This window comes from Callionymus lyra, chromosome 16 (genome assembly GCF_982586985.1).
Source record: "Callionymus lyra chromosome 16, fCalLyr1.hap1.1, whole genome shotgun sequence".
NCBI lineage: Eukaryota > Metazoa > Chordata > Actinopteri > Syngnathiformes > Callionymidae > Callionymus > Callionymus lyra.
Window position 1 is genome coordinate 24,001,128 of NC_141833.1, and position 16,972 is coordinate 24,018,099.

Consider the following 16,972-nt stretch of genomic DNA (forward strand, 5'->3'; position numbering starts at 1 on the left):
TTGTATTTGTCCCTCTGAATGTATTATTTTTAACAAAAATCTAATTTATAAAATTTAGATTGTAACGAAAATATAAACAAGTGCTGGACAATACTACACATATATACGTGTTACTACACTATCACAACACCAGAGTCAAGTACTGGACAATACTACACATATATACTTGTTACTACACTATCACAACACCAGAGTCAAGTACTGGACAATACCACACATATATACTTGTTACTACACTATCACAACACCAGAGTCAAGTACTGGACAATACCACACATATATACTTGTTACTACACTATCACAACACCAGAGTCAAGTACTGGACTATACTACACATATATACTTGTTACTACACTATCACAACACCAGAGTCAAGTACTGGACAATACTACACATATATACTTGTTACTACACTATCACAACACTAGAGTCAAGTACTGGACAATACTACACATATATACTTGTTACTACACTATCACAACACCAGAGTCAAGTACTGGACAATACTACACATATATATTTGTTACTACACTATCACAACACCAGAGTCAAGTACTGGACAATACTACACATATATACTTGTTACTACACTATCACAACACCAGAGTCAAGTACTCGACAATACTACACATATATACTTGTTACTACACTATCACAACACCAGAGTAAAGTACTGGACAATACTACACATATATACTTGTTACTATACTATCACTATAGATTGACAATACACACATCAGCTACAACATATAAACAATTAATTTCCGAAATAAAAAATCTTTACTTATGAAAAAACTGGTATTTTAGATGGTAAAACTCTAAAAACATTAAAAAATAATGACTCAAGTATGGAAGACATAAACCAGCATGACGGCAGAAGCATGGAGATGATGTTCTGACATCCAAGAAGAAACAAACTCAGTAATACATGTTCTAGTTCCAGGCCAGTAAAGATAATGTGTGTGATGGTGCTTATCAAAGTGGTTTAACGCAGCAGAAATATGAAAGTACTTATACGTGGAGGACAAAAGTATTTGGCAGCAGCTGATGCTTCATAACTAAACAGATCAACAATCATGGCTGCAGCATCAAACACAGAGAGAATCCAACAGACTCACAACATGCTGCAGGTGTGGAAGAAGGTCGTACCTGGGGTTCCCTCGCAGGGCCGCGTGATGCAAGGCGTTGAAGCCGTTGTTGTTGGTGATGGTGAAGTCGGCGCCGGCCTCCAGCAGCACCGACAGCATGTCGTCGCGCTTCTTGCTGATGGCGTCGTGTAGAGGCGTGTCTCCCTCGGAGTCCTGCAGGACATCAGGGTTCAGAGGTCAGAGGTCGTGAGTCAATATATAGAGACTGAACAGAAAAATGTTATCTATGAAAGTATATCAGTGTGTTCAAAATACTGAAGGATTGAATTTAGTTTTCAAATGTTGTTTTTTAAGCATTGATTTTTTTAAATAATTGAGTTAAATTATTTCTATATACTGAGGTTGAATTTATTATTATTTTTTAAATCAAACATTTGAATATTTTCAGAACGAACGCATCACTTATTTCTTTTCTTTCACATAGAGTTTAATATCTGTATTCGAATAATAAAAACATCAATTTTTAATTCATTTAAATCTAATTTGCAGTCATTTCAATTGAATATAAAAAATGTCGGTAAAATCGTGTCACTAGGCAAAACCAAACTATATATTGAATTTTCAGCCAATCACACGACGGCATAGAAGCACATGATCAAGTCTCTCTGTGCTCTGTTAGTAATGTCTGGTGAAGCCATTAGATTAACATTGTGTTGTGAATTTAAAACACTATGAATGAAATAAGATTGAATTTTTAAAATGATTTTATTTAATAAATACTAAGTCAAACTTTCTTTATAGAAATTATTGAATTCAATTAATCCATAAAAATGGGAGAAAAAAGCTTCAATACATAAATAATTTAACTCGATCAATAGAGCAATTATTTAATGTCAATTAAACTATTCAAAGCATCAACCTGTGAAACCTTCAATATTCTCTGGATGGTTTCGACGTGACCTCTCGACTAGTACCTGCAGGCTGGGATGGCAGCCGAACTCCAGCAGGGTCTTGACCACCTGCAGGTGGCCCTTGTTGACGGCGATGTGCAGCGGCGTCTGGCGGCGCTTGTTCCTGGCGTTGAGGTCGGCTCCGCCCCTCTGCAGCACCTCGATGACGGAGCCCTCGTCGCCGAACGCCGCGTGATGAACGGCGCGGTCGCCGTCTTTGTCCTGAAGGAAAGTAAAGCTCCTCAAGACGCCGCCGCGTGAACCACGACCATGAATGATGGATTCCACCGACCTCGGCCTCCAGGTCCACGTTGTGTTTGAGGAGCAGCTTGAGGACGTCCACGTGTCCGTTCTGACTCGCCGCCTGCATGGCCGTGTGTCCAGCACACTGGCCGTTCACCTGGAGGACATCATGAGCTTATGTCAGGAGAAGGTGCTTTCAAACATCTCAACGAGGGTCTGCATGAAGGCCCGTGGACGAGTCTTCAGCAGCTCCAGCATTGAAACATCAATATTCATGGAGGCTCCTCTGGGAGGCTCAAGACGCTGCTCGTCCTGGCAGGAGCTTCTCTTGGACGACATCACTTTAGAGCAAATAATTTCACTGAAAGGCAACAGGGCATGTGGCCAGACTTCAACACTGACACACACACACACACACACACACACACACACACACACACACAGGCAGGCACACAGGCGGGCACACTTGCAGATGCACACACACACTCGCAGATGAACACGCAGGCAGCCAGACACACACACACAGTGACACACACATTTGCAAACACACACACACACACTCGCAGAGACACATGCATTTGCAGACACACACTCGCAGACACACACACACGCGCACACTCACAGAGACACATGCATTTGCAGACACACACTCGCAGACACACACACACACACGCACACTCACAGAGACACATACATTTGCAGACACACACACACACACACACTCAGAGACACATGCATTTGCAGACACACACTCGCCGACACACACACACGCGCACACTCACAGAGACACATACATTTGCAGACACACACTCGCCGACACACACACACACACACACACTCACAGAGACACATGCATTTGCAGACACACACTCGCCGACACACACACACACACACACTCACAGAGACACATACATTTGCAGACACACACACACACGCACACTCACAGAGACACATGCATTTGCAGACACACACTCGCCGACACACACACACACACACACACTCACAGAGACACATACATTTGCAGACACACACACACACGCACACTCACAGAGACACATGCATTTGCAGACACACACACACACGCACACTCACAGAGACACATGCATTTGCAGACACACACACACACACTCACAGAGACACATGCATTTGCAGACACACACACACACACACACACACTCACAGAGACACATACATTTGCAGACACACACACACACACACACACTCACTCACAGAGACACATGCATTTGCAGACACACACTCGCAGACACACACACACGCACACTTGCGTATGCACACACAAACACTCACAGTGACACACATATTTGCAGACACACACACACACTCACAGAGAAACATACATTTGCAGACACACACTCGCACTCGCAGACACACACACTGACGGGCACACTTGCGGACACACTCAGACAAATGCAAACATACACAGAGGGATGCACACACATCAGGCGCACACATACACGCAAAGACACAAAACAATATAGGCACACACAAACATGGATACACACAAAAAAGCTCACACAGACACAACTATAAATGCGCGCACACAAACACACACAGACAAACATGTACACACACATTTGCGAACTCACTCACAGAAACAGACACACAAATATGCACACAGAGACACACACTCACAAAAGCACACAGAGACAGGGACACACAAACAAAGATAGGCACAAACATGGACGCAAGGACACACAAAACAATTAACGCAAACACAGACACACACTGAAGCTGACACAGACACAACAATAAACACGCACACACACAGACCCAAACTGGCACACACACAGACACACACATTCTTGCTACCTGAAAAAGCCAATAACACAAAAGAGACACAACAGGAGTTGTGGTTCTCTCAGAAGAGTTCCACTCGAGGAGTTCATAAAGGGTTTAACCCTTGAGAGGATCTTCTCAGAGTCAGAAGCTGCACAGGAGTGTGTTGCTGCTGGTGTTCAGAGTCACAACTAATGTTTCCAGAAGAAACACAACGAGCCGCTCGTCTACACAACAAATGAAGGAGAGCCTCACGTCCACGTCCGGTCTCTTCAGGATGTCCTCCACCTTGGCCAGATCCCCGTTGGCGGCTGCTTTGACCAGTTCCTCGTTGATGTCTCCGGACTCTTGGGTCTCGAACAGCTTCTTCAGCAGCTGAGACAGACGCTCTGAGGGACACACACAGGGTCAGGACCGAAGAGGGGTCGCGGGTCAGGGTCCCTGGACGCCACCCACCTCCAGAGGCGTTGCTCACGGCCGACCCAGAGGGGGCGATCTTGGTGACGGCGGCAGGATTGTACGTCCACGAGGTTCCACACACCTCCACCTTCAGGTCGCTGTCGGAGTAGATCTGCTGCACACGACCCACTTTACCCAGCGTCTGAGGTGAAAGGTCAAAGTATTCTTTCAACAAATGTGATCGTCAGAGAATAAAACAGACACCAGTAAAGTCTGGACCAGAGTACACATGCATCAATTTTGTTTTACAATTTAAACTGCCGGCCACTAGATGGCAGCAGTCGTTATATCCTCCACAGCTAAAGGAAGAATGATGACTGAGGACGAGAGGATACAGTGAGTCCAGCAGCTTTTACGATCAGAGCTTGCGAGCAATTACGACTTTGTCAAGAGTCATGTGGTCTGTAAATACTACAACACCAGAGTCAAGTACTGGACAATACTACACATATATACTTGTTACTACACTATCACAACACCAGAGTCAAGTACTGGACAATACTACACATATATACTTGTTACTACACCATCACAACACCAGAGTCAAGTACTGGACAATACTACACATATTTACTTGTTACTACACTATCACAACACCAGAGTCAAGTACTGGACAATACTACACATATATACTTGTTACTACACCATCACAACACCAGAGTCAAGTACTGGACAATACTACACATATATACTTGTTACTACACCATCACAACACCAGAGTCAAGTACTGGACAATACTACACATATTTACTTGTTACTACACTATCACAACACCAGAGTCAAGTACTGGACAATACTACACATATATACTTGTTACTACACTATCACAACACTAGAGTCAAGTACTGGACAATACTACTCATATATACTTGTTACTACACTATCACAACACCAGAGTCAAGTACTGGACAATACTACTCATATATACTTGTTACTACACTATCACAACACTAGAGTCAAGTACTGGACAATACTACACATATATACTTGTTACTACACTATCACAACACTAGAGTCAAGTACTGGACAATACTACACATATATACTTGTTACAACACTATCATAACACCAGAGTCAAGTACTGGACAATACTACACATATATACTTGTTACTACACTATCACAACACTAGAGTCAAGTACTGGACAATACTACACATATATACTTGTTACTACACTATCACAACACTAGAGTCAAGTACTGGACAATACTACACATATATACTTGTTACAACACTATCATAACACCAGAGTCAAGTACTGGACAATACTACACATATATACTTGTTACAACACTATCATAACACCAGAGTCAAGTACTGGACAATACTACACATATATACTTGTTACTACACTATCACAACACTAGAGTCAAGTACTGGACAATACTACTCATATATACTTGTTACTACACTATCACAACACCAGAGTCAAGTACTGGACAATACTACTCATATATACTTGTTACTACACTATCACAACACTAGAGTCAAGTACTGGACAATACTACACATATATACTTGTTACAACACTATCATAACACCAGAGTCAAGTACTGGACAATACTACACATATATACTTGTTACAACACTATCACAACACCAGAGTCAAGTACTCGACAATACTACACATATATACTTGTTACAACACTATCATAACACCAGAGTCAAGTACTGGACAATACTACACATATATACTTGTTACAACACTATCACAACACCAGAGTCAAGTACTGGACAATACTACACATATATACTTGTTACTACACCATCACAACACCAGAGTCAAGTACTGGACAATACTACACATATATACTTGTTACTACACTATCATAACACCAGAGTCAAGTACTGGACAATACTACACATATATAATTGTTACTACACTATCACAACACCAGAGTCAAGTACTGGACAATACTACACATATATACTTGTTACTACACTATCATAACACCAGAGTCAAGTACTCGACAATACTACACATATGTACACAAAAAATGTACACTATAGAATGAAAAGTACTTCTTCAGTTCTACTTGTTAGTCAAGCACAGGAACCTTTGACCGTCTCAGTGTGTTGCTCAAAGTGCACTTAGCAAACACCACCTGATCCACACTATGTTAAACAAGCACGTCCCGCCAGCGCCGCTGCATCTGGACCGGTCCTGGAGGACGCCATCAATAACCGGCGCCGCCGCATGAGAAGCAGCCGCGGCCGCGAACAGCCGTTGTTAGCGATCAAAGGTACGAGCCAGCTCGGCTTTTTAAGGCTCATTAGCTGCCAAGGAGGGACAGTTCGGCAGGGACAAGTGGCATATTGGAGGAGACCGGCATTACATAACCCCGGGGCTGCTGGGTACTGATGAATAAACCTCATATTAGGAAAAGAATAATTTCTTGTCAAAGCCTGGCTTTTTTTTCTTCACTCCCTGCTGGAGTTATCTGACGTCCTGGCAGACTTTACATCCCAATGAGCAGTTAAAACACACTGAACTCACACTCATGATTCAACAGATGATGAGCCGAACACTAAATGATGGATGAGACTCGGGGAGGAAACGACTCGACGGACGACCATCGGGTCACGAATCACGAGCAAACGTCACGTTTGGACAGAGAAAGGCTGGACTCACCGGCAGCATGGCCTCGGCCCACTCCCCGTGGCCTCTCTGCAGGAGCTTGATGCGGTCGATGTCGTAGCAGATCTGGACCAGGTCTCCCACCAGGAACTGGGAACCTCCTCCTTCAGCGCCGGCTGCCACCTCGCCGCTGCGCACCACGTTAGCCTTGGTCAGGACGGCGGGATTGAAGGTCCACCTGAGAAGTTTAAATGTTATTCCACACGTTATGGTTTAGATCAGGAGTCGACGGTTTAAAGAAGCAGCTTAGAAACACAAACATACTAATACAAGTTAACTAGTTAGTTAGTTAGTGACTCATCCATGGATCGGCACTTTCTAAAAACTATGGAGATTTTCTTTTTTTCCCCTTTCAACTTAAATAAACATACATGTTGCAATTAATGATCAGACAAACCTGTTAAATAACAATAAAACTGAACAACACTGTATAAAATACACAACAACCTGCAAAGGAAAATAAATAAAACAATGTATAACTCAAAGGTGCTAAGAATAATAAATAACTTGAAAACTAAAACACAGACGACAGTGAAATAATCAAACTAGGACTGTGAGCGATCTGCCCTCAAAATACTTTTGTTTCCAAAAAAAAAAGATTCAGGATTTTATTTGTTTTACATATTAAAATAAAACTAACAAATGAGAGAAAAATCAAGATGAGATTTGTTTTTATTTTCCCCAGAAACTTCCTGGAATTAAAAAACAAGCTTTTTCAGTTACATTCACACTGAAAACCTTCAATAACAAAGAACTATAGCGTTACTGGATCTGAAGAAAAATACTATATATATATATACAGTATATATATATATATATATACATATATATAGTAACCAAAATAGGTATAGCTTCAAACTACACCACAAAGAGAGTTCATGCATGAACATGCGAAATTAATATTGTTTAAAAGTTGATCCTCTATACATCTTTTGGAAGGCAGGAGTAAAAATATGTTTAGCACAAAACAATAAAAATCGAGTTTTTAATCTTTTACATTTTTATTTAAAAAAACATAAATTAAAACCAAAAATAATCTCTACAAATTTAATTTAATCAGGTTTGAAATATTTTCTTCTTTTTTCCTGCACGACAGACTTGATCGTTAGAGTGTTTCGCATTTGGTTATAAATAAATCTATATAAAACATCCTATGCTCTTGAACGCACCATAGCAATCCTGTGGTCATTGAATGCATCATCAGTGTGAGAAGCAGTTCAGAGGAAGTTATGATTCTTTTACTCATCAACACGTTCGTTGTTCATTTATTAACGAGAGTAAATGAGAGAAGAAGACGGGAATGAATCGTCAGTTTTCTTCAGCAGGAATATAAAGGAAAGCACTAGAAGTGGTTCATCTGTCACGTGATCAGACGTCAATAATGCACGTGTAGTTAGTTAAGCATCAGTTATCTCAGTGAGGCAGTGAAGAGGTGACATTGTCTGGTGAGTTATTGCGAGGCTGAACTCGCTGTCATGATCTTCAACGCGGCTTTACATCACGCTCGGGGTATTTCTGGACTCACCTGTTCCCGCTGGGATACTGGACCACAATGTCATGGTCCTCGTCGATGCCGCACACCGTCCCCGTGGTGGTGAGCGTCTCGAACATCCCGTCGGTCCAGCCGCCGTGGCCGTGCTGCAGGGACTGGACGATCTCCAGGTCCAGGTCGATGTTGACCAGGTCCCCGATCTGCAGACCTCCGGGGTTTCTGTTCCCGTTCTGCTCACCTTTGAGAAACAGACGAGAAGATTCATGGAGTCAACAGTCTGGTCCAACTCAGTGATTGAAAGACTATCCTGCAGTAAAACGAGGGATAAGTGGAGCTGATTTACTTTGTTAAAAACCCAGAAACAGACATCAATTCTAGAACGTCTCGACGTGTTAATGTGGTGCTGCCATCTTGTGGTCGAACAGTGGAACACACGGGAACGTTCTGTAACGTCCTTGAATCCACTGCAGTACAACAGTAGGTGAAAGAATTGGTGCAATAATGACGGAGGACACAGACGAATGGCTCTCTTACCCAGAACAGGACAGTGGTCTCTGTAAAATGAACCTCCTTTGGCGTCCTGGACACACTTCAGGTCAGACTGCAGGGAGACACAAACAGAGCCTGTGATTAAGTGGCGTACTTTAATTAAAGAAGGGATTTAATGTGCGTCGTCCACACACTCTGAGCTGGATTAAAGTCAACTGTTAACACGGTAACCTCATCAGCCGGTTAAACATGACTTCCTGGTCATCAACGGTTTCAACGGTTCTTTTTGTACGAAAACACAAGTGAGTAACTGGTAACACTAGATGATTTCTTCTTTAATGAAAGTATAACAGGAATATTAAATAGTTGAAATTAACATTCAAATGTTAAATTATTATATTGAAATGTTTGTTTTAAGAGCAATTATTTTACTTTATTATTGAAATAAAACATTCCAATTGCAATAATTAAAAAATACATAATTTAATATAATTCTAATGAATAATTTAATACAATAATCTAATTTAACGATCATGTGACGACATAGAGTTTGATATTCTTATTCCGATATTTAAACACAAATTGGATCGGGTTCTTCTATGAGCTTTTCTTTTTTACTCATTTTAAAAACATTTGTTTTTGCTTCAATAAATCAGATAATGATTAGATGCTTAAAAAAACGAGAAAATCATCAAAAATACTTTGTATTTATAGTTTTACACGTTTGTATGAATGGATGCTGTATTGCTGCTGGACAACAGAAGGTTTCTTTCAGGATCAATAAAGTATCCATCCATCTATATGACATAACATATTTTATTACAAGAACGATATATTGTATAATTAAATCATTTAAAAAATATATATATATATATAAAATGCAACATTTGTATTTAAAAAAACATTTGAAACTCACTCATACCTTCTATATTTGACTTCTATATATGACTGTTTGTATGAAAACACGTTGAGTAACTGCTAATATGAGATGCTACTATATTTCAACCATTTAAAGCAACAAAGACTCGTCGCTCAACAAAGAACCTGATTGGTCACATTCATGAAGCAGCGAAGGGCGCGTGTGAGGCTGCACCTCAACAAGTGGACAGACGCCCCCCCCTCTCTAAAGTTGACCTCCATGTTCACTCGTTCCCTGTGAAAGAGCTAAGAAAACAGACTGGCTTTATCATGCAGATGACGCCCCCGTCCATCTGCCTCGCACAAAGGCAACGACCCACGCCGGCTGCACGGCTCCGACAAAGGCCAGCAGAGAGAAAGACTCCCGCGGTCCAACACAAAAGACGAGCGACAGCTGATCTTTTGTAGCGCCGTGTGTCGACGTGGGGGTGTGTGTGTGTGTGTGTGTGTGTGCGTGTGTGTTCGTGTGTGTGCGTGTGTGTGTTGCGGGTCAGTCTGGAGGTTGGCTCACCATTCCCTCGAAGCCCACTCGGTACAGGTTTTTGGCCCCGTTGTCCCAGAGCACGTAGGCAGCGCTGTGAGGACTGGCGGCGCTCCAGTCCTGGATCTCCGTCACCTGAAGACCAAAGAAGACACGACTTTAAGACGAGTATAAGACGAGTATAAGACGAGTATAAGACGAGTACAAGACCAGTATAAGACGAGTATAAGACGAGTATAAGACGAGTATAAGACGAGTACAAGACCAGTATAAGACGAGTATAAGACGAGTATAAGACGAGTATAAGACGAGTTTAAGACCAGTATAAGACCAGTATAAGACCAGTATAAGACCAGTTTATGACGAGTTTAAGACGAGTATAAGACGAGTATAAGACCAGTATAAGACCAGTTTTAGACCAGTTTAAGACCAGTTTAAGACGCGTTTAAGACGAGTATAAGACGAGTATAAGACGAGTATAAGACGAGTATAAGACCAGTTTAAGACCAGTTTAAGACCAGTTTAAGACCAGTTTAAGACCAGTTTAAGACCAGTTAAAGACAAGTTTAAGACGAGTTTAAGACGAGTTGAAGAAGAGTATAAGACGAGTATAAGACGAGTTTAAGACCAGTTTAAGACCAGTTTAAGACCAGTTAAAGACAAGTTTAAGACGAGTTTAAGGCGAGTTTAAGACGAGTTTAAGGTGAGATTAAGATGAGTTTAAGAGAAGTTTAAGACGAGTGGCGTGTTTGAAAACATGGTCCATCTGTAGAAGTCTGATCAAAAGTCCAGATGAGCTCACAATGGAAAATAGATTCCAGAACATATTTACATCTATTGTATCAATGTAGTCAGAAACATCACAACTCTGTAACAAACACAGCAGATGAACTTTAATGGAACTTAGTGGGAGACATAATTAACACACACACAGTGAACTCCCATGATGCCTTTCTACACACTTTTCTATTTAGTGAAGGCTGATGGGTCGCTACATTACTGCATTTAAATTCTATGTTTCCATGTCAAAAGCCATTGACGGCTCTGATCGGTTGGCTGGGCGGCAAAGCGTTACGGTGGCTGTTCAGATCACCGTTACTGAGAGGGACGACACCTCATGTTTGCAGGCTCATATATGTTTTTAAACATATGTTGGTCATTCAAACAAGTGAATAATTCACTATTTTATAGATTGAACATACGTATTCAACATCATCAGGAAGAGTCACTCTACAGGCCTTAAGTATGTTACAACTGTTCATAGATTTAATCATGATGACATGCGTGTGAAGAGAACATTAATATTGAGTGAATGTAATGAAACTGTGGAAGTTGAAGGATCAACGATATTTTAATCAAAGGTTTTGTTTTTCAAGTCCAAGATCACAGCGTCGTTTACTTCTTAAGTATTTTAAATGATTCACACGTCAAACGGTTTGTTCCAGATTAAAACATGGATTCATGTCATTCCTAATATTCCATGAATGTCATTATCGTGCGAACGAACGACTCGTGAAGGTCCAACACCAGCAAACCTCCATCACAGAGTAAGTGATGAGTTCCCGGAGGTTAAATAATCTAATGAGAAAAGGTTGAGCCTTTTTATGAATAAATAAATCTCATTATGCTGCGGGACCTTCAGGAACACTTGATTAATGACCTTGACGAGTTCATCTCGCTGCTCGACAACAAGCTCACCTGAGGTGACGAGCATTAACACGAGCTTCTTGCTCACGGCGTCGTAAAAAGCATGATGGGATGCGACAGTAAGTGATGCAGAATGAAATCTTAGCGGGCCTCGGGGGGTCTTTAAATTAAAGTCTCAAGGGTCTGGACCGGAGTCAAGACACCGGAGCAGGAAGAGGATAAATCTCAACCTGGGACGAGCAAACATCTGACACCTTATTAGTCTCTGAAGGCAGATTTAAATGTGTTCCAGGCTCTTACGGAGGAAGAATCATGTCCAGAGTGTTGTTTCACTGACACGTTGCTTTAGTCACTTTCTTCAACACCATTACTTTATTGGATAATGGACACTTGACAGAGATGATCAGGTATTACTTTTAAACCTTTAAATTAAGTTTGAACGTTGAATTAAAACAACAACTGTTGAAAGTGATACATATTGAGAAGTAAAGCCACTTCTGTTCTATTAAATGAGCTTCTGTGAGCAGAATTGTTGAAGTCTCTGATTCATGTAATCAAATAAAGGACTTTATAGATAATAATGTGTAACTGAGTCAATATTGAGACGTTCGTATACAATGAAGTGGTAAAGATGGAAGAAACATCTGCTCTTCTTCAATCTACACTTATTTCTGCTTCGTTTTCATCACATTCTAATGCACATCTCATCTCCACCTTCAGTCAGAAGCAGCTTTCATCTCACCTTCCCCCTCCTTCCATTCCCCCCGTCCTGGTCCTCCCACTGCCAGTCCACTCCTCGGACCACGCGTCCGCCCGTGAAGATCCCTCTGGCGGTGATCTTCTTCGACTTGCGACGAGATTCGAGCAGAACTCTGGAGAAAGAGAAGATGTTTATGCCTTATACTAAGGAATGACACAGTGTGGTCCGTGTGACAGCATTTAAAAAAACACTACTCGAGTCTAAAGATGCTTAAATGTTACATCATTTAAATGAAACTAACAATAAAACAGTAGTGATTGAATCGATGAAACATATACAATAAACCAGCCTTCTTGTGTTTTCTATTCTTGGATCAAAACTCTTCTTTTGACGCTGCTTTGCCAACATATTAGAAACAAAGATCTTTACTTTACTCCAACAGTAACATCTACCTCAGTGTTGCCGTCATTGTACATGTTATGACCTTATTCCATTGAAAGTTTAACAAATTAATTGACAAGCTTCTACATATTTAAATAGGACAAAATAAAATGTATAAATGAAGATGTAAAAATAACTTCAAATAAACACATAAAAGCTAAAAAAATAAAAATAAAAAAAGACTGGATAACATTCGAAACAACTTAACATTAACTTTTTTGTAAAAAAAAATATACAAAACAATATCACTGTTGCTTCATTAACGTCGTTTTTAGAATAAACATAATAGTTTTAACGGTTAACAGTATTTTTATTTTGAGTTTTGCTTGAGATAAGAGCTCATGTCATTGACCTTTTATAAATGTATTTGTCCAGAATGTTCTATTCTTCTAACCTCATGCAACTAGTGAAGCGTAGTTCAGCAGTTTGCAAGTCGCACTTTACAATCAACCACCTGTAGGAGGAACATGTTCCAGTGAGGTTATGATGTGGTGACACTGAAGAAGAATTACTTAAGATACCAAACCTCAATAACATTTCCACACGAGAATCGAGAATGAAAGCAGAAAAACTGAGGCCTGAAGCAAAAGCCGAGCCAGCAGCCGTTCCAGCTGTGCTTCATTCACACTTTGAAGGCCCTTTGGCCAGAAGGGGTTTTATATACATCTTTTTTGGCTGATAAATGCTTCTTTTCAGACGCCAGTGAAAGAATGTAATGTGGTGCAACAAAGCTGGCGGGGCGGCGTGAGGTGGAGACCATTGTGTCGTATGCAAAGGACGTCACCAGGGAAATGAAGTCGCACTCATTTGTAAAAGCTGCCAGATGTTTGGCCATGTGTTCCCGGAGAACAAGGCTCTTCGCCGTAGAGCCTAAAAAATGAGCATAATTACTATAACGATGCATTAAATGCACCGTTTATCCGCACAATTACGTTAAATGTTTGATCAGAGACAGATTCACATTATTAAGCATTTTTAAAAGTACAAGTCATACTTAATACTCGACCTTTTGAGATGAGTCATTTTCTTCATATTTTCTTTTGTTGAAAACACGAAACGAGCAGAGTCAGGAACAGACATTTTCAAGTGTGTTCTTGTTAGTCATTTACTTTTCATCGCCTCTCAGAGTTCAAGCTGTGTGAAAACAATGCTCCGGCTCTGCCTAAAACCACAACATCTCACACAGAGAAACATTTCACAAACCAACGACTGCTTTGCTGCTCAACAGTCTTTTCGTTTGGTTTTTTAAACGCTCTCTTTTGATCGACAGGATATAAAAATATATATTTTATTACATTAACAACACGGTTTAAATGAACGTTACTGTGGACTTGTTGCAAGATAAGATGAAAAACACGACTAAACACAAACCTCCTCTTCAGCTGGTTTGTTGCTCAGCAACTACATGATGGGATGGACGAGATACACTAGACCAGCCCTTGAGCAAGGGCTAACCAAAGACTTCTCAGATGTCACACACACACAAAGCCAGAGCTAAAATGAACGTCAAAACAGGAAGTCATCCGATCACGCTGAGGTGTGGAAGATTATCCGACGACTTTGTTCGGTTTTATCACAGGCGGGTTGTAGGTTCTCGTGGTTAACTCACCTCTCGCTGCCCGGGGTGGTGATCCTGTAGAAACGATGCCTCAGGTGATGCTTGTCTCCATGGTAACAGGTTGTACAGAGGTCGTAATTGGTGCACTCGGCACATTTCCAGCGAATCCCAATAATGGGCTGCTGACGACAGGTGTCGCACATCGTCCCGTCGTGTTTGATACCTTCAGAACGTGGATGGGTTTTAGGTTAGGAACGAGCAGAAGAACCTTCACAACAATAGATGATGTTCTTGAGAGCGACGCAGAGAGAAACAGAAAACTCTCAATCTATGAAGTATATTATAGTGTATGTAATTTAAGAGAACGTCGAGGATTCTTCCTTCATATCCCTCCAGTGGCTCGTTGTTATTATATTGTTTAGAAACCCATTTCAAAGGGTGGGAACATAACAGTGGTGGAATTATACGATTGGAAAGATGCAGAAGAAAAACTACAGTGTAGAATAAAATTATAGCTCATTATGTCCACACCAAATACAGTACACACAGCACAGTACATTCAGGGCATAACACAGTTCATCACATATCAACATACGTAAGGTATGTTATAATGTTTGTGTCAATTTTTAAAATACTACTTTATCACTCTTAAAGAAACACGTCACTCTAGAAGGAAAATAGACGATTCTTCTTAGAATATTAGTGACAAAGTAACATTTGGAACAACTTGTTACAACATGTTGTGTTTTTGTCATTAGAAAATCATTTTCATCCGTTAAAACAAAATTGTTGTTGATGAACATGTTGTGTTTATTCAGGCATGTTTAATATATTGAGTTGTAGTTTCATCCGTTTATTTCACAGCTCACAGATGACATTAAACACAAATAAAACACATTTAAATGTGTTAAATTATTGTGGATGAAAATGATTATTATGTATTCATTGTAGTTATGTATATTTAGATATTGCCGTCTTGGTACTTTTGCCTCTGTATAGACACTAGTTACGCTCTTTGAAACTCTTTAAGAAACACATCCTTCTCTCACTCCGACAGAGAACCGGACCCGCAGGTGCGCACCTACCTGTGGGAGCACTGTCCAGGATCCTGACGTCGTAGGCTCCAGAACAGCGGTAGTTCGCGGCGGTTCCGTTATCCCAGACAACAACAACCTCCTCCGGACTTTCGAAACTCCTGACGGTGCCGACATGTCCTTCTCCTCCGTCCTGCTTCCCCCACTTCCAGTCGGGTCCTCGCACCACCCGGGCGCCCACGCCCTCCATCATCGCCCGGTTGTTCCTGCCGGTGGTCATTTTAGATCCCAGACGCCCGTGTTAGCGACTTAGCTCGGATGCTAGCTGAGATGCTAGCTGAGATGCTAGCCGAGATGCTAGCTCTGTGATGCTTCAGCTGAGAAGAGAAAACAATCCTCGCAGCTATGATGCTAACAAATAAACAAGACCCGGGGAGACAAAAACAAACCCCGAGCGAGCGGATGACTCACAGTCTTCCGCTTCCACCTTCGAGAATGTGCAGGTAATCCGCGCTCAGGTGAGAGGATGTGACAGAGAGACTCGAGTTATGGAGCGTCTTCTCTTCACTTCTCTTCAACTTAGCAAAGCGAGCTAACGCGGAGCTAGCACGAAGCTAACCCTCTTGCAAAAGATGAACCTCCGGAAAAAATGTGGTTTCTTCCCCGAGGGTGGAGTACTTCCTCGTGTTGGTAGTTGGTCCTGTTTCGGTGATGTTTTGTGGCCCGCAGTTGCATCCGAGACGCCGCCTTTGTCAGCCTGAGATGAATCCCTGGATTCAACTCAGAATGAACGCGTCGCCATTATTGTCAATCACCGCTCAGACGAGGAGCTCCGAGAGTTACCGACGAAGCACGAAGACGGGAGTCTAGCCAGCAGCACGCATGCGCGCTAGCGCTCGGCCAGTCGCTTGTAATCAATGATCAGAAAATACTTTGAATTTTAATTAATTTTTAATGCAGATCAAGTTCATTTATACGCTTTAATTTTAATATTGCATTCAGCCCGGTTTTATTAATGGGAATGTGATACTTTACAA

At 41.3% G+C, this 16,972-nt stretch overlaps 1 protein-coding gene across 4 annotated transcripts in view; it reads right to left on the reverse strand.

The window, feature by feature from the left end:
* mib1 (MIB E3 ubiquitin protein ligase 1) overlaps positions 1 to 16,769 on the reverse strand; it is a 62,886-nt gene extending 46,117 nt beyond the window's left edge. For 2 of the 4 annotated variants that reach the window (XM_087811089.1, XM_087811088.1), the window contains exons 1-12: positions 15,987 to 16,769; positions 14,953 to 15,124; positions 12,945 to 13,074; positions 10,586 to 10,690; positions 9,202 to 9,268; positions 8,701 to 8,905; positions 7,170 to 7,353; positions 4,535 to 4,679; positions 4,334 to 4,467; positions 2,331 to 2,438; positions 2,063 to 2,260; positions 1,150 to 1,301 (exon numbers count right to left, since the gene is read on the reverse strand). In XM_087811089.1, the coding sequence (XP_087667215.1) occupies positions 1,150 to 1,301; positions 2,063 to 2,260; positions 2,331 to 2,438; positions 4,334 to 4,467; positions 4,535 to 4,679; positions 7,170 to 7,353; positions 8,701 to 8,905; positions 9,202 to 9,268; positions 10,586 to 10,690; positions 12,945 to 13,074; positions 14,953 to 15,124; positions 15,987 to 16,215 (1,829 nt within the window). In that variant the 5' untranslated portion in view covers positions 16,216 to 16,769. The remainder of the gene's footprint in view (positions 1 to 1,149; positions 1,302 to 2,062; positions 2,261 to 2,330; positions 2,439 to 4,333; positions 4,468 to 4,534; positions 4,680 to 7,169; positions 7,354 to 8,700; positions 8,906 to 9,201; positions 9,269 to 10,585; positions 10,691 to 12,944; positions 13,075 to 14,952; positions 15,125 to 15,986) is intronic. The other 2 variants (XM_087811087.1, XM_087811086.1) reach the window with 1 other exon arrangement.
* Between the last annotated feature and the right edge of the window lie 203 nt (positions 16,770 to 16,972).